Raw genomic sequence first — 19,307 nt, forward strand, 5'->3', positions numbered from 1 at the left:
CCTAACCAGGGAGAGACAGAGGCTACGCGCTATGGATCAACACAATAGCGCAAGAATAGCTCACACGGTCACGTGATGATAATTCCCGTTAACGACAGCCACACGATGGCGATCCCGTTATGCCGATGTTCAACAGCCGCCAAGGGCTGCAAGCTGCAAGAGCGCTGCTTCCTTTGCTCCACTTCACAAAAGGTCAATTCGAAAGCGGACAGCAATGACCTTCACTCGTACACTACACCAATCGCACAATAGTAAAAGTGGCAACGCAAGCTCGATGTATGGGTGCCACACACGTTGACGCAAAAAAACATCTTTGACCGTATCGACGCATGTGAATCGCAACAAAATCGACCCGTTTCTGAAGCGGATGGTGACTGGCGATGAAAAGTGGGTCACTTACGACAACGTGAAGCGCAAACGGTCGTGGTCGAAGCCCGCTGAAGCGGCTCAGACGGTGGCCAAGCCCTCATTAACGGCCAGGAAGGTTCTGCTGTGTGTTTGGTGGGATTGTCAAGGAATAATCTATTATGAGCTGCTTCCCTATGGCCAAACGCTCAATTCGGACCTGTACTGCCAACAACTGGACCGCTTGAAGGTAGCACTCATGAAGAAGAGGCCATCTTTGATAAACAGAGGCCGCATTGTCTTCCATCAGGACAACGCCAGGCCACACACTTCTTTGGTGACGCGCCAGAAGCTCCGGGAGCTCGGATGGGAGGTTCTTTTGCATCCGCCGTATAGTCCGGACCTTGCACCAAGTGACTACCACCTGTTTTTGTCCATGGCGAATGAGCTAGGTAGTCAGAAGTTAGCCACAAAAGAGGCCTGTGAAAATTGGCTATCCGAGTTTTTTGCCAATAAGGAAGCGAGCTTCTATAACAGGGGTATTATGAAGTTGGCATCTCGTTGGGAACAAGTCATCGAACAAAACGGCGCATATTGGACTTAAAACAGATGATTGTAACTAATTTTATGAACAAATGAAAATTCAAAAAAAATACCGCAGGACTTTTTTGACAGCCTAATATATATCTGGAATGGTAAAGATTCTTTCGTTACTTTTGGTACAGATTCTGTACGGTACAGTATACAGATTTTCGTCAAAAAGTACAGATTGGTACAGATATTTTCCATTTGTGAAATTTCTTACATTTGAACAAAGCAACATTGAGGTACATGAAAACTTTTACGTTGCAGTATCGCTTGGTGCTGCTGGTCATAAAAGCATTTTCAATGCAATGATTGATCAGTTTCATAAGAACGAAATTCCTTATAAGGACCGTCTGAAAGGATTCGCGTGGGACGGTGCGACGTATGTTTTGCCCCAGATCAACATATTGAATCGTTTGTTCCAGGCTGTGAAACCTGAATTCACGATGCTACATAAAGACATAATGATCGTTTCTCATTAATATCTGCGAGGAATCTTACGTTGTTTCAATGTCCAGTGTTTAGGTTGGAATAGTAGCAGAAGAAATTATCTGAACAATAGACAGCAAAAAGCAGATCATTTTAAAGGATATTTGTCGCAGTGTTTTCGTGAAGCTGATCACACAAATGAGAAAAAAGATTCGATTTTGATGATTCGACGCTCAAGTCTACGGCGATGTTAAATTCCAGAACAAATTTCCAATTAGACTAGCATTAACGTTGTGTTAGAAGCGTTTCCAGGATTCTACAATGGGGATGTACAAAATGTGAAGAATTAATTGTGTAGCCTAAAGATAAAAAGATAAGGAAATCACAATTTCAGAAAACGATCATGTGCAGGGTTGGTGGACAAAAATCGGATGCCTAAAAAGAATTGACGGTCCGCTCGCTTTCCGACGCATCGATGCCTTATTTGTACCGTTCTCCCTATACCTCACTCCTCACTTTTCTGAATATAATCAGAACAAAAAAAAGCTTTGAAATCGGCTCAGCAACGATACGATGTACGCTATTTTGAGATCAAACGATTTGGTCAAACATCGTGGTGGCAGCTCGAAAATTTTAAGAAATTGTAGTATACAGTCTAGATTCGAAAAAAAAAACTATCTATAAGCATCATCAAACACACGAATGACTTGCAAATGTAGTTGTAGTATTTGTAGTAAATAAATGAGAATTTTTGTAAAAGCTAATAAATTTTTTTTTCTCTGCAACGTATTTTTTCGATGGTTCAGATGTTTGGTACAGATTGTTGGAAAAAAAAGTACATATAAGAAAGATTTTTGACCTCTCTGGCACAGATTTAAACGTGGCAAAACTGCTTGTAAGATTGCTGGCCTCCCCTTTAAATACCGTGATCAAAAAAATCGGTCATCCGTTTGATTGGTCGGATTTAATTGGATCATAGTTTTTAGTGTATTTAAGTGCACCCATGGCCGAGTGGTTAGCGTCTCACATTATCATGCCGGGTGTTCGGGTTCGATTCCCGTTCTGGCCGGGGGATTTTCCGTCAGAGAAATTTTCTTCGACTTGCACTGTGGTCACGCGTATTCTAGAGCTTGCCCCTCGGAATACATTCAAGGCGTGTTATTTGGCATAAGAAATCTCAACAAAGTATTAATAAATGACGCTAGGTCATGCATACGTTGAGACGGCAATAGTTCCACAGGGAACGTTAACGTCATTCAAGAAGAAGAAGAAGTTTAGTGTGTGTTTCGGGAGCTGCAAAACGAGAGATGTAAAAAAGATCGCGAGAGTTGAAAGGTTGACGTGCAGATGATAAAATTTTTTTTTATGGATAAAAGTTATTTGTTTTCGACCAGGTTTTCTTTCAGGTTCCTTTTCCCCCGCTGAAAATAAGAATTTCTATTTTTCGACGTGGGATTATGTCTTTCGGGAACATATTTAGGGTACACATTGAAAAAAAAAAAATATATATATACAATGAAAATGGCCATCTCGAGTTCCAAAAAGCTACCCCATAAAAATTTTCACCACCTCGAAAAAACACCCTATGCCAAATATAAGCTCAATCGGACTTAAAGGAGAGTGGCGCAAAGCGGTCAAAGTTTGAGTTTTTTGAAAATCGAAAAATCACCCAAGGGGGGGGAGGAAATCAAGGTTTACGAAAATTTTTTTTGATTCCCAATGTCTTAAAATTGCATGAAACGTCGAGATCTAGTGTCATCTCGAAAAAAAAATTTTTGCCAAAAATCGACACTCTGGGACTTTTTTCGGCATGCGAAACGAAAAGTATGGTGATAATAAAAATAGTTATCTCGATTTTTCATTCGGAACTTGCTACGAAATGATTTGCACAATAATATACCCTATGCAAAATATTAGCTCATTCGGACTACATTTACTGGTGTCACAAACGTAAAAATTTGAGTTTTTTTAAAATCCCAGAGTGCCGACGTTTCATGCAATTTTAGGACATTTGGCATCAAAAAAAAAAATTTCGAAAACCTCGATTTTCTTTACTTCCCCCTTGGGTGATTTTTCGATTTTCAAAAAAATCAAACTTTGACCGCTTTGCGCCATTCTCCCTTAAGTCCGATTGAGCTGAAATTTGGCATAGGGTGTTTTTTCGAGGTGGTGAACATTTTGTATAGGGCAACTTTTTGAAATTTTAGGGTCGATTTTTTCCCATACATTCATTGGCACCCTAATATACAGCCATTCCATGCCGAACCGATATAGCGGTTCTCAGATTTCCGTGAAATCATGTGATGGGAAGATTATCTTCACATTCGTGTTTGTTCAACTGGACGGAGCTGAAAATTCAATAACATATCTCTACAATCTTCGGACGACTACGCAACACGTACGAAGACAACAAGTATTCAGTCGGACATTGTCCCGTAGATGGGCAGCTTCGCGCCCAAAACCGGTCGACATTAGAAAATTTAATAAATTTTTAATCCGTTCAATAAGTAAGAACCATAAGTATTACGTCCCGTCTTATGAGTGTCGTGATGTCTTACGTTGCACATGAATTAAAAATAATAAGTTTAAGGCTAGCCTTCTCTGAAAAAATAAAATACTTGCCAAAAATCGGATTTTGTGTTTGTAATAATTGTTTGTTTTTGTTTTTCATAGTTTGCATGGTGTCGGGACCAAGGGAGCTATATAACTTTGAAAAATCATAACTCATAAACGAAAAAAGACATCTGATACTCGGATATGTTATGTGAAAAAAAACCTCAGCTTTCAAGAAAAAATATAAAAGAATATGATGCTCTTGGTCACGAAACCATGTAAACTATGAAAAACAACCAATAATTACGAAAACTTTTTTCTTTTTTTCCCAAGTTTAAGGTAAAGGTGGAAGGAAGCCATTGTAGTAGTATAGGTAGAAGCACTTGTAAAAATTGAGTAATAGTGTTTGTGAGAGATAAGCGAAGCACACGAAAGTAGATCAATTCAATTATCAGACTGTGTGGCGTGTATTTGCATAAAAGTAAAATTTTGATTATGCACGAGCGTAACATGAGCAAATTTATAACACATGCGAATTGGGGCTCTTTTGGTATTAACAAGTTCTTCCGCACAGTAACTCGATGTTGATAATTCCTTAATATTTTCATTCGTTGATTGTGTTATTTTGACATATTCACGTTGAAGAGCCTTAACCCTTCTCTTCGTTGGCCGAGGCATTTTGATTGAATGTAATACTTTTCCGTTTACTATCTTTGAAAGCATAGGCAGCCGTGGCAGTGTTCCGAGCTCTGCAATACAATTTTCTTACTCAATGTTAAAGTTGCTAAAACTTACATTATAGACCCATTAAACGTAAAACAATAATTGTATTGATATTAACACAAATTTATTTCATTGATTTTCATGACATGAAACGCTATGGCTCAGGAAGAATATTTTATTGAGTGGTTTTTATAGCTGTTTCGAAGATGTTGTCTGGCATCAGTGTCGAAAAAATATCGATGCTTTCATCAATACAAACAAAACCATTGTGGAAAATTGAAAAATGAAAATTTTACTTCTAGAGCACTAGCTCGAGTTTTTCGACGTTTTTCACTGTGCAGTGCGACGGCAGATGAAAAGTTAACATCTTGTGAGTAATTGATTAGAGTTTGGTTGATATTACTTGATGGAAAGTGTGCGAAAACGATCATTTCCATCACACTGTTTCGCAATATTATTGATTTTCGGGCGTGGGATGAGGGAGGGAGATGAAAGAAATGAGCGCCATTGTGGAAGCCATTTGTGGCTTCCTTCAACCTTCATCTTGAGCGCGATTTAAGCGCATGGTTATCCCGGAACAAATGCACTATGTACATCCATTCCATGCCAAATCAATTTACTGGTTCTCAGATTTTCGAGAAAAGTGGTATTTTTGTTCTTTACCGCAAAACATTAGACCATTATTATCCTATTATTTCATTAGGGTTTTTTTTTTGAAAACAGGAAAATCACAGGAAATCGGGGTTTTAAAAAAAATGGAGCCAAATATCTTAAAATTACATAACACGTCGAGATTTACAGTTATCATAAAAAAAATTGTCTAAAATCTACTTTTCAGACGGAAAAATGTTCAACAGCTGACCCGGTGAACTTCGTCTCGCCCAAATTGGATTTTTCAATATAAATTCTTTCGAACATTCACCTTTTTTTTATTAAGAGCAATTCGAAATGAAATCGACAAATGACAAAACATGAGTATTTTTGATTCGAATGAAAGTCAGCATTCCGTTTGGGTTGAAGGAAATTTGAGTTTCCCACAGCAATTGGGATTTTTTAAACTCAAGTGTAACTTTTCAATAGGGCGTACCAATTTTAGTAACAGAAATCTTTGATAATTTATATCTCAAAAACTATGAGTCGTACCGAAATAGTGTCTTTGAAAGAGTTATGTAGTATTGATGTTTAAACGTGAAAAAAATATACACTGAGAATAAAAACAAATTAGTACTCTTTTTTTATTCACAAAAAAAAACTAACATTTTCAAAAATTTTATGCTATTTTCATACAACATAGAAGTCATATAGAAAACTCAAAAAATGAGTCCAATATGGTAAAACTATTCATGGAACATCGAATTTCTATGAATTAACTTCAGTTTCTCGATCACTGACACGTTTCAAAAACGTTTTTCAGATGAAAATTTCTTACCGTTTTTTCGGGAACGGTCTGCAACACGAGAAAATTTTGTTGAAGTCCATTGTGGTATACTGTTATTTACTCTATAAGGGAGATTGTTCGACGGATGAACGATGTTTGAATTAGAGTAACTTTAGATACAGGTACCTTAAATATACCTGACTTCAGGTACAATCTAGGCATAACGTAAACAAGTTCATTATTTTTGTACCCATAACGTCCGGTTGAATCAACGAGGTGTATTTGTGTTGTTGGAATTTCATTTCATTGCATTCGTACAGCTGAATTCGTCGCGATCCAGTACATTCAACATACCATCTGGTGTACCACAGGGAAGTGTGCTGGGTCCATTGATATTTGTCCTATTCATCAACGACTTATGCTTTCGTATATCCTCCGGTAAGCTACTATTTGCTGACGACCTTAAAATCTTTCGAGTCATCGCATCTCCATTAGACTGCATATTATTGCAAACCGACATTGACGTTGTTCTGAGCTGGTGCAGAGAGAATGGTATGAGTGTGAACATAAAGAAGTGCAAAACGATCACCTTTAGCCGCAGTCGATCTTTAGTCTCACACCAATATCTGATCAACAATACTCCATTGGAACGCGTACAGTCCATTCGCGACTTGGGAGTTATAATGGACTCTAAACTTCGTTCTCATGAGCACGTTTCTATCAGTATTGCCAAAGCTTTTTCCGCACTTGGTTTTATTCGTCGTAATGCTGCTCAGCTACCCGATGTATATGCACTGAAATCGCTTTTTTGCGCATTAGTGCGTAGCATTATAGAATACGCTGTTCCGGTTTGGGCACCTTACCACACGTATCGGATAATCCGCATTGAACGCATCCAGAAGGTGTTTATACGTTTCGCACTTCGAAACCTGCCTTGGAATGATCCACTAAATCTTCCTGACTACCAAGATCGTTGCCGCTTGATTATTCTCGAGCTCCTGTCGATACGACGACTAAGGCTGCAACAGCTGTTCGTATTCGACGTCCTGACGAACAACATTGACTGTCCCGATATACTACGTGAAATTCCACTTATTGTACCCCCTCGCCAGCTGCGACACTCCGCTCTAATCGCCATTCCTAGGCACAGGACTAATTACGGATACAACAGTTCTCTATGCTCATGTCTCAAAGCTTTCAATGCCATCTGTGATAAATTTGATTTCAATATAACCAGACAATGTTTCATCTGTAGACTTAAAAATTTTGTATAGGTTAGGATTAGTCTGTACGGTACCACCGAAGACCGAATACAACTAAATAAATAAATAACAAGTCGTTTTGTGAAGACTTTTTAAAAGAAGTAACAAAACATTTACCATCAATGAGTACATAAGAATACAATTCTTCATACCGCAAATTCATAAAATTTCATGAACACGACAAACATATTAAAAGAATATATTTACTATAAAAAAAACAAAAAATTAAAAATATTTTTATAAATATCTCTAGAATGGCTGCATCTAGAAGGAGATTGGTAAAGAGCTCTATTATTTTAAACCATACGAGGATCCATAATTTGTGGCTAAAAATGATTCTTAACATATACAAATTCTAAGTTTCCAAAACTCATAAAAATTCGATGTTCCACAAAGTACGTCAAAAATAGTTTTACTATCTTGAACTCATATTTTGAATTTTCCACATGAGTTCTACTTTAAATATAACTATAACTATAACTCTCTCTGAGACACTATTTCGGTACGACTCATAGAAATAATTGATAATTTATATCTTAAAAACTCTTACTAAAATCGATAGATCCTATTGAAAAGTTATACTTGAGCTGAAAAAAATTCCAATTGCTGTGGAAAACTCATATTTCCTCCAACCCAAACGGAATACAGACTTTCATTCGGATAAAAAATTCTCATATTTTGTCATTTGTCGATGTCATCTGGAATTGCTCCATTACCGATTTAAAATTAAGCAAACGATTCTTGTACATAAACAATTTTATAATCTTAAATTTTTCATTTGTTCTTTCCTCGAAAGACTTTGAGAGTGTATAACAATAACGGATTTTTTTTGTTTTTTTTCAAGTTTGTTTTAAATTTATATGCTTTCTGGAGTGTAGTACATGATAAAATATTGTTCGAGTTGGAGAATTTAGTTTCTACGTTTCGAACTATTATGGTACATTTAAATTGGGTGTGCAACTTAATTCTTTCCGTTTCCATAAGATGGCTCAGGCTGCTAAAAATAGCGGACGATGACAGTTGGTTTTTGCTGAATCGTGAAGTGTCGACATCTGTCAAACAAATATTCTTCAGAAGTCTTTGAGTTTTGCACAACAAGTTCAACTTTTACAGCGTTGAAAATGTCGAGTTTCGTTGGTAACAAGCACCATTCGCGGGAAGTTTTGATTTCCTGTTTCCATTGAGAGAAAAGTGCATCGAATGCTTGTCGAAGTTTATGATGACTCTTCACCATCCGACAGTGTTTGTAGGAAATGGCTTGGACGATTTGACAGACAGAGCTTGCGGAATCTGTGAAAGTAACTTGACAAGCTATTTCTAAACTTTGAGTCGTTTAGAAATAGCTCGTGCAGGATACATCCATATGAATTGAAAAAAAAAGCTGTCGAACGGTGATGTTTCATGTCCGAAATGTTTCTTGAATGGTGCGGAAGAAAGTCCTTTTTGCATCGAATCGCTACCGGGGTCGAAAAATGAATTCACTACGACAATAAAAAACAATCAAAAGATCGTATGTAAAGCCCAGCCAACCAGGAACATCAACAGAGAAGCCGAATATCCACGTCGCCCAAGTAAGGTTTAGCATTTGGTGGGATCAAAAGGATCCACAACGATCCGTTTGAAGTGAGCTACTGCCGAAAACGTCCAGATTATGCGACCAGACACGAGACGATAATATTGCATCGTGACAATGCTTGGCCTCATGTTGCTGTTCGTGGTTCACGATTATTCAATTTTTGCACTTTCGTGCATTGTCTCCGGGTTAAAAGTGACTCTTGATGTCGGGAATTGTCGGGATGTCATGTTGATCACGAACAACGACCTGACTATCCAAAATGTCAGTAAATAAAAAAAAACCTATCGCTTGCATTGATTTTATTGTAACTACTTGTGGAAGTATATTTTCGTGTCCCTAATCCGTTATAAAAGGGTGTGAAGTCGACCAATCCTGTAATATGTATATTTGAAGGTATTTCTTAATACTTTTCTTCTTTTCTTTTAATGTAGAATCATATGGTCCTAGGTTATTTTGGTATAGACTTCAAATGATTGGTCAATATTAGTCATGAGGTAGTGTTATGATCGTAAGTCGTTTTCTCTTACTGGATTTTGTAACTGCTTTCCCATAAATTCCACATTCCGCATCCAATTATTCGAAAAACATCCAATTTTCGGATTTTTTCAACTTTCGAAACATTATCCATGTGACAAAAGTATCCACAATCACCTCGAAATCAACTTTTTTATTTCGCAAATTTGTAACTCGAAGGCCAAATGTCTCGTAAAAATGTAATGTTTGATACATTTGTTTGAGTCAATAATTTTCCTTGGAAAAAATCAACACTTCTATAATTGACTAAATTCTCATGTATAATCCAATATACAAAAATTAAACATTTTTACGTACTTACTTTACTCAGCGTAGTAAGAATAATCAGATTAAGATTAACTGATTACCGTGTTGCCATTTCGGAGGTACTTCCATTATGTCTCTTGCTATGAAATCCAGTAATCGTTAGCAAAAAATCTGATCAGTAGATTTTCATAAGCTTCTTGAAAAACGCAGGTTTTTTTTCACCAAAACCATCCTCACCGTGAAACCTTACAAGGCCACCGTTTGCGACCGTTTTCGAGCTTCAACGACTATTTACCAGTCATCATATGCCTAAGGATGCGTCAATTTTGTTGCAACTTACCACCGATTCGATGATGAAAATGCATCCAGTATTTGATGTCTCTACAGTTTTAGTTTGGGCACAAACAATTTGTTAGAAAAACTTTTTACCTTACAATCGTCCATTTTGCGGTTCATGCCTGATTTGAACAAGCATCAAGCAATTTTTTCATTTTTTGTGGTAAGTGTCATTTTCGAAATAACCGTTTTGAGGAAATCGAACTTTAGTTTTTGCAATCCTGTTTTTCGGTGGTTTTTTCATATTATATCTTTATTTGTTTTAAATTTAGATGATTTACGAAAAGTCTTTCATTGTGCAATTTTTTGTAAAGTGTATCAGAAAAGGTATTAGTTATCCGCATCTATAAAATGTACAAAAAATTAAAAAGGAGTGATTGCAAAAAGTTTTTCGTCAGAAATACTTATTTTGGCCGATTTGTAACGTGTTGTTTTTAAAATAATAAAAATGCTTTTTTCCCCATGTAAGGGAACCGCGGGTAATACGGACATTTGGTTAATTTGTATAGTTACATTTTGAATTCCAAATTTCTGTTAATGAGAACACCTTCTTCATGTTATTCTATAATATTTAAGCCAATGGCAATGAATACTGATCAAAAGTGGAAAAGGGAAACAAAAACCGAAAATCATACATGATTCCGCGTGTGGATGTAATTTTAGCTGCTTCGATATTAAGCATTTTGAGTGGTTTAATTTCAAAATTCAATTCGCTAATGGTAATATTTCGGTTTGTGAGTTAACAGAGAAGCAATATTAGGTATGTACGGAAAAGTAATTTCATTTTTGAGTGGAAAAATTTAAATTATTTAAATATTTCTTCTGGTGGGGTAAAATGGACAGTTGCCACTGGGAGTGAGATGGACTGTGAAAAGTCTGTTTAATCTATTCCTAAGGAATGCCCTGCGTCTATAAACGGACATTAATTCGCCAAATTTGGACTGTTTAGAAGCTGACTGGAACCAAAAGCAAATTCGTTGAGGGTCTGTCCGTTTATACTGATGAAAAGCACGATATCACTTCTAGGTTGATTAATTCGTTTTTTCATCATTTTACGGACATTCGTGATGAGTTCAGACCTTGGTTGAATAAAATTATTCCTCTCGCGATCGATAAACCTTTACGCTTTATGCGTTACAAATCTGTCCATATTACCCGCATCGAAAAAAAAAATGTATTTTTCGACCTGTTTTAATTTCAGTAAAAAAACCCTTTTTTTACCAATTAGGTTGAAATACAGTATATTAAATTGCAAGAAACTGCATCAAAATTTTGGGAAACATGACTTTCCAAAGATATAATTGAAGTTTTTTTTAACATGTCCGTTTTACCCCCACATTTCCAGAATTCCAGGTTATGAAGGTTATGAAAATGCATTTTTTCTCATATAATGTTTCAATTATATACATATATATTTTACTGCGATATATAACTGGACCTTGTATAAAATATTTTCAAGTTTGCGATGGGCAGATTTGACTATCGATTTGCTGTGCGTTCATTATTTCATGAAATATTCTCAATTCAAAATTAAAGGAGAATTTTTAATTCGATAGAGAATACCTCTATAGTAAATATTTTTACTGAAACTTTCTTTGAATCAAATGGAAGCGAAATAGCAGGTTGATTGAATTGTTATTGGGAATACATTTTCAAAATCTATAGAAGATTTGAAAGAAAACCAAAAACGCTTTATCTTTTCTTGAAATTCTTTTTAATTGATAACGGGTGTTAAATAAAAAACGAGAATTGTTTCAATACTTTTCAGTAACTCAAATAAAGAGCGTAAAATTTTCTTTCTCCAAGAAAATTGCTCTTTGGGCTCCCTAGAAACAGTAGGCGTGTTTGGTTTTGCTAGATTGAATTTAGTCAAAGCAAATATGGCGTCGAAACAGCACGTGCTCCGCGAACGCATTGTACGGTTCTACGAAACGCATTTCCAGCAAGGAAAAAAGTTCACGGTGGCACATTTTAAGGAAGACAATGTACCTGTCAGTACGGTATATCGTATCCTGGGTTCCCTGAACGTAGAGCGGAAGGTCGGAAGTGGTCGTCCGGTGACGATAATGACGAAGCAGAGGAAGACATCGTTAAAGAAGCTGTTTGACAACAAGGATGCAACCAGCCTGCGTGACGCCGGTCGGAAATATGGCTGCTCCCGAGTATTGATCCATCGGACCCTCAAGATGGAAGGATTCGTCTGCAGGAAGAAGACGAGGTCGCCGGAGTACACGGAGGAGCAGATTGAGACGGTTAAATCATAGTGTCGGTGGATGACCAAAAAATACCGCGAGACGTCTTTCGTTCTGGACGACGAAAGCTTCTTCTTCTTCTTCTTCAATGGCACTAACGTTCCTAGAGGAACTTCGCCGTCTCAACGTAGTATTACTTGCGTCATTTTTATTAGTACTTAGTTGAGATTTCTATGCCAAATAACACGCCTTGAATGCATTCTGAGTGGCAAGCTCTAGAATACGCGTGATCACAGTGCCAGTCGGAGGAAATTTCTTTGACGAAAAATTCCCCCGACCAGAACGGGAATCGAACCCGAACACCCGGCATGTTAGTTATGACGCTAACCACTCGGCCAAGGGACGACGAAAGCTATTTTCCGCTGTTCAAAACGCATATTCCAGGAAATGATAATTACTACGCCAGCGACAAGTCATCCACACCGCCTGAAGTGAAATACAAGTTCAAGCACAAGTTTGAAAAAAAGGTTAAGTTGTACATCGCCATTTCCGACCGGGGCATTTCAAAGCCTTGGTTTAAGCCGAGCGGTCTGGCAATCAACCAACAAATCTATCGAGAAGAGTGCCTCGATAAAATCCTGATGCCGTTCCTGAACGAGCATTACGCGGATGGGAAGTACGTCTTCTGGCCGGACAAGGCGTCTTTCCATTACGCCAAGAAGACGCTGGCGTATCTTGAGGAGAAAAAGATACCGTTCGTGCCGAAAGATCGTAACCCAACAAACTTGGCCCAATGCCGCCCAATAGAGGATTTCTTTGGCTCACTCAGTGCCCTAGTGTATAAAAACAATTGGAGGGCCAAGGACACGAAGCAACTGACTACAAGAATCCGGAACTGTATCCGGAAAATGGACGTAAGTGCAGTACAACGTTCTTGTGAGAGCATCGCGACAAAGTTGCGTCGAACAGCAGACCACGGCCCATACTCAAACATTCACCGACATTTTTTTGAAGAAAATACATCATGTTATTAATAAAAAATATTGAAATAGATGAAAAAAATAATTTTTTTTGTATGTGATTGAAAAAAGTCTCATTTTATATTTAACACCCGTTAAAAAAATTTTTCTATGTATATAAAATTATTCAAAAAAAATAAGGAAAAATGTCCACGTGTCCACGCTTGTCCACGGAGCGGGAGGGGGAGTATAAAATCGTGCTTTTTCTGTGCACGTGGTATGTGGACAGCCCCTAAGCAATTTTGAATGTTTTGAATTTTTAAATTCAAAATTCAATCCACTGATATTACGTATTTAACAAACAAGTAAATTCATTTTATACTGAAAAATTTTAATGATTGTACCGGTGGGCTGGAACGGACAGCTGACGGTGGAAATAAGACCGGTTTTGTTTCTGAATGTAATGACTAGGTTCCGAATTTGATTCAGAAAGTTCATAAACTATATTTACATCATGATTAAATCAGGAATACCCGTTGAAGATCAGTCCATGAAATACCGATAAAAATTCATCGAAAAAAAAACATATAACAGTGAACCTTTATTAGTTCAAGGCGGAAAGAAAATATCACGATAGAATGATTTTTCAAAAATACTAAAAATGTGAGGTGCTACAAATGAAGAGTACTTCGAATGGAACAACAGTAATTTATTAAAAGTTATTTATTCAATATTATTATTATGATAATCAGCTCGTGTACTCAGTGATCCAACCTCGTATGTTATAATCAGTCGGCTTTCACTGTCAAACGCATTGTGAGCTTTGTGTTACCTTGTCGAAATAAATTTACGGTATAATCCCTTCTTCCAATTATTTATGTACGAATGTACGAATTAATATAATGTTATGTTCATTAAATTGCTTACCTCTGATTGGCACCTCGTGAGATCTGTACACGTTTGCTGGTGGAAGCGCATGAGATGCAGAGCACTAATTAAAAAGTCCGACAGAGCGTACCGAACTCGCATATTTCCAATTAAGTAAACAGTAATTAATTTATAGCGAATTGGATTGAACTTTTCCGCAGAACGCAAAAGTCAACAGCAAACTCGAAGCGTTGTGGAGTTGGGGGCATGGGAATTGGTGATACTTTCGATTGTGCTCTTACCATACATTCATTGCAACATTGTAAGTTGGGTTTTGAAAATAGCTTTATTAAAAAATCCATTTTATTCGTAGCTCTAGTCTTATTTCGTTTCTGTGTTTTTTTTTTTGCTTTTTTTTCTTCATTTTTAGTCGTATTCACAAAGGATAATCTAGTCAATTTCCAGAAATAGGATTGCTCTCTACAGTACACTTACTTATTCTCTAAATTACACCTTCTTTACATTATCAATAAATTATCGTTTCTCTGTGTGTTGTTTGTATTTCATCCCTCGTACGATTTACATCAATGCTCACCCAACAAAATATGCTTCGATTTGAGCTCTGATGTAACTCCGATGAATGGTTACTAAATGGGAGGGGGGTGGTGGCAATAAGAGCTGTTTCATACGGAAAACTGGAACTCTATCTTTCTATTCAAGCTTGCTCCCAGCTGTACTACCCTAAATATGCGTCACATAGAGAAAAATTAACAGGTGGTGCAAAAAGCGATTTGCGAAAATAATTATGCATATTCGGGGTCGAAGTACTATACTGGCGTAGCTGAAACAAGCTTGTATATTTTTTTCTTGTATTTTTATATAATTTTAGCACAACTGACGAATGACGTTAATTGTTTCCGAAGATGTCGAATAGCTCTTGTTGCCATACATCTCAATCTTCAATAAAACAAAAACAATGTTATACAAGTTTTAAAATACAGTTTCATCATCCTTAGCCTAGGAATGTTATTTTTATTTTCAATATACAAAAGAAAATATTTGCTCTAAATCGCTAGAAACAAATAAGCTACCATAAAAATATGCAAACTGAAGCGAGGCTCGACGAAAGTTTTGCTCCTTAGAAACTACCAAAAACTTTGATCGAAAAAATCACCGCCGTCAACAGAAGCATCCAGTTTCGGTTGAGGCTCGGTTGGATACTGCTGGCCCAGCTGAAGGGATTGCCGAAAGCGGTCGAACCTAAGGTCTGCTCCACGTCCTCCTCTGGCATATCGGTACTCAGCGTGTAGAACTGGAAAATATCGCTGACCTGCAGGATGAAAGGGAAAATCTAGTATCCACAAAAACAACGACTCAAAATTGGCCGAACTGCTGCTGCTGTTATTCTCGGAACATAATCTAAATTGTTTTACATTTTTGAAGCGGGAACAACGCCGATTATGATTAATTAACGCACACAAATTCACCGGTGGGAAATTTGATTCAATTCAATTTGAGCTCAACGAGGCTTAAACTTTCGCATCATTTTCCGACTGCAAAATTAATCCCATCGTTATCTACAGTGTCTCGCTTCTGGCCGGAAACTGTGCTCTGAATGCATCATCACCCACTGAAATTGGTAAATCGGTCTTCCCTTGCGGGGGTTTCACGAAAAGGATTATAACAACATCATAATCAACAACAACAACAACAGCAGCAGCGGCGGCCGGAAATGATTTCATCGAAAATTAACATTGATCCGCTCGCCGCTCTTTTTGCAGTTACGAAATCGAAGCGCAGGCCACGCTTACCTCATTCCAGCCGTATCGGTTCTTCGCCTGCACGATGGTCTCGTAAACCGAGTTCGGGTCCAGGCCCCGGATTGTGTACGTCATTATGTGACGGAACGATTCGGCTCTGGTCGACGGGGGGTTCAGGATGACGTCGTGCCATCTGCCCGGATGCTGATAAGACTCGTTCATCTGCAAAGTGGACACGGACAAGCAAACAAACGCATAAATATTAAGGATGTGAGCGGGTGAGTGCTGCTTTGGCTGTCCGACATGCGGAATTAGCCATTTGCAGCAAGGTCAAGTCCGATTTATAGAATTAGGCTGGAACTTATATTTTGGATGCCACCATCGTTCGCTTCCGTAGGGTAGGATTTGGACACAAACAGCGTTGACACGATATAAACGATTACTGACGTACTAATTTGAATTATGGCTTATATTGCACGATACGAAAATTCATCTAAAAAGTGATATAATATAGGTAAAAACTGGGCATACAAAAAACATCAAATATATTTTTGAATTGATGTGTACATATTTTTTTATACTACTTGTTGTCAATTTTGTTGAGTATCTAAGAAATATTTTTTATGTTGTGACCGTTGTGATCGAATTCAATAAAAAATAAAATGAAAGAGGCTTATATTCTAATAGTAAATTTCGTTAAAGTACAGTAAAACCTGTTTTTGTGCGGTTTTTTTTTGTGCGATTTTGTTGTTTGGATTAATATTCTTGTGCGGTTTTTTGGTGCTATTTTTTTTCTGCGGTGTATCAAAATAAGCATATTTGACGAAGTTATCATCCATTTAGTTTTTTTCGATGGTTTATATGCATTTCAGTGCAAAAAAAGCATATTTGCGTCTCAATTATCCACTTCTGAAATCATTCCCCTCCTCTCATCAAATGCTCTAAGTTTTTGCATGACATGATTTCTAATAGCAACACGTTTCGACATGCAACTAAAACCACAAAACAGCCACGCTCAACCGAAGAGGCAAAGTGTCCCATCGCAAAGCAGGGAAACAAATGGAAATTGTGAATGACGTGGATTTGCGTTATTTTCTTGGGGGAAACTTTTTTTATGCGGTCCCTATCTACCGCATAAATTTTTTTTTTTCAAAATGTGTACCGAACACGATTTTTTAAAGCTGCTGGTGAAGTTTTGCACGATTTTTTAGAATTTGATGGAGATATACAAAGTGAGGTTTTTTATATAGTATATAGTCGATAGGTTGTTATTTTGAAATTTCATAACTGTTGAATATTTGCAAAACACTATTACAGTCAACTCTCCCTAACTCGATATCCAAAGGGACCATCGAGTTAGGGAGGTATCGAGATACAGAACATTTTTGCCTAATTTTTTTTATGTCTCAATTTGTCATATATTAGGGTAAGTGTCCCAATTATGGTATGAATTTGAATTTTTGATTCATTCCCTTAAAGTGAAAAAACACCTTTCTCATATAAAAAAATATTTTTTCCAGAATCTTTCAGGAGGTGATAGACGGTTATATTTCACGAAAAAAATCCTTCTACGCATATGTTAGAATTTCAACGATGACAGACTTATAGAACTTTTTCTTTGTTTCGGATTCTGTTGGCTCAAACTGACTCTACATTGAAAAGTATGCTAGGTAATCCGATTTTGTTGCTTTCACTAGCGGCCCAATTCTATGTTTGATTAAGTTTACCACAAAGTCATTGGAGTAGCTTTGCTGTTGCACTCAAACAGACTCTCGCAACTTATTTTCTTTTCTTTTATTCAATGTTTCTTTTTTATCCAAATATATGTCTCGAACATCTACTCTTTCTCTGCGATCAATTGTTGCTCTTCCAATTTTGACTTTGAATTTCAACTCTCTACTCTTCATTTCCTACTATCTACTCTATACTTTGTTCTCTCTTCTCTCTACTCTCTGCTCTTTATTTTAAACTTTCCACTTTCTCTCCACTCTCACTACTCTCTACTCTTTCTACTCTCTACTTTCTCTAATCTCTTTACTCTCTACTCTCTCTATTATCTACTCTCTACTCTCTACTCTCTCTACTCTATCTACTCTATCTACTCTATCTACTGTCTACTCTATCTACTTTCTACTCTCTCTACTCTCTCTATTCTCCTTACTCTCTACTCTCTCTACTCTCTCTACTCTCCTTACTCTCTACTATCTCTACTCTCTACTCTGTACCGTCTCTACTCTCTACTCTCTCTACTCTCTCTACTCTCCCTACTCTCTACTATCTCTACTCTTTACTCTGTACCGTCTCTACTCTCTACTCTCTCTACTCTTCATTCTCTCTACTCTCTACTCTCTCCACTCTCTACTTTCTACTATCTCTACTCTCTACTCTCTCTACTCTCTACTCTCTACTCTCTCTATTCTCTACTATCTCTACTCTGTACTCTCTCTACTCTCTCTACTCTCTACTTTCTACTCTCTCTACTCTCTACTCTCTACACTCTCTACTCTCTACTCTCTACTATCTCTACTCTCTACTCTGTACTCTCTCTACTCACTCTACTCTCTACTTTCTACTCTCTCTACTCTCTACTCTTCCTACTCTCTACTCTTTACTCTACCTACTCTCTACTCTCTCTATTCTCTACTATCTCTACTCTTTACTCAGTACTCTCTCTACTCTGTACTCTCTCTACTCTCTACTCTGTGCTCTCTCTACTCTCTCTACTCTCTACTTTCTACTCTCACTACTCTCTACTCTTCCTACTCTCTACTCTCTACTCCCTACTCTCTACTCTTCCTACCCTCTACTCTCTACTCTCTACTCTTCCTACCCTCCCTACTTTCTACTCTCTCTACTCTTTACTATCTCTATTCTCTACTCTGTACTCTCTCTACTCTCTACTCTCTCTACTCTCTACTCTCTCTACTCTCTACTCTCTACTCTCTCAACTCTTTACTCTCTTTACTCTCTTTACTTTCTACTCTCTACTATCTCTACTCTCTACTCTGTGCTCTCTCTACTCTCCCTACTCTCTCATCTCTCTACTCTCTCTACTCTCTCTATTTTCTACTCTCTCTACTATCTATTCTCTCTACTTTCTACTCATTCTACTCTCCTTACTCTCTACTCTCTCCACTCTCTCTACTCTCTATTCTCTCTACTTTCTACTCATTCTACTCTCCTTACTCTCTACTCTCTCCACTCTCTCTACTCTCCCTACTCTCTACTCTCTCTACTCTCTATACTCTCTACTCTCTGCTCTCTACTCTCTACTCTCTACTCTCTACTCTCTACTCTCTTCTCTCTACTCTCTACTCTCTACTCTCTTTTTTTTTTTTTTTTTTTTTTAAAGAGGTGAGGAACGCTCTACCAGCCTTACCTGGGAAGGGTTAACCCAGACGTCGAGTGGGGATCGCACCCACAAAAACCAAGCCCTCTACTCGTTGCCTTATTCCCCCTGGGACCACATCTAGGCGACTACTTCAGGGGGCGGCTGTGCTCATGCACTTCTCGAGTTTTCAACGCAAACTAGCGTTGTCCTTCCCTTTTTCTCAATATTTTT

The 19,307-nt window shown here is 37.6% G+C and overlaps 1 protein-coding gene across 5 annotated transcripts in view; it reads right to left on the bottom strand.

Annotated features, from left to right (window-relative positions):
- Positions 1-14,319: 14,319 nt before the first annotated feature.
- Positions 14,320-19,307, bottom strand: part of LOC129764224 (protein amalgam-like) — a 238,800-nt gene continuing 233,812 nt past the window's right edge. For all 5 annotated transcript variants that reach the window (XM_055763092.1, XM_055763087.1, XM_055763088.1 and 2 more), the window contains 2 exons: positions 15,797-15,967; positions 14,320-15,315 (listed from right to left, as the gene is read on the bottom strand). In XM_055763092.1, coding sequence (XP_055619067.1) covers positions 15,124-15,315; positions 15,797-15,967 — 363 coding nt within the window. In that variant the 3' untranslated portion in view covers positions 14,320-15,123. The remainder of the gene's footprint in view (positions 15,316-15,796; positions 15,968-19,307) is intronic.

This window comes from Toxorhynchites rutilus, chromosome 2, assembly GCF_029784135.1.
Source record: "Toxorhynchites rutilus septentrionalis strain SRP chromosome 2, ASM2978413v1, whole genome shotgun sequence".
NCBI lineage: Eukaryota > Metazoa > Arthropoda > Insecta > Diptera > Culicidae > Toxorhynchites > Toxorhynchites rutilus.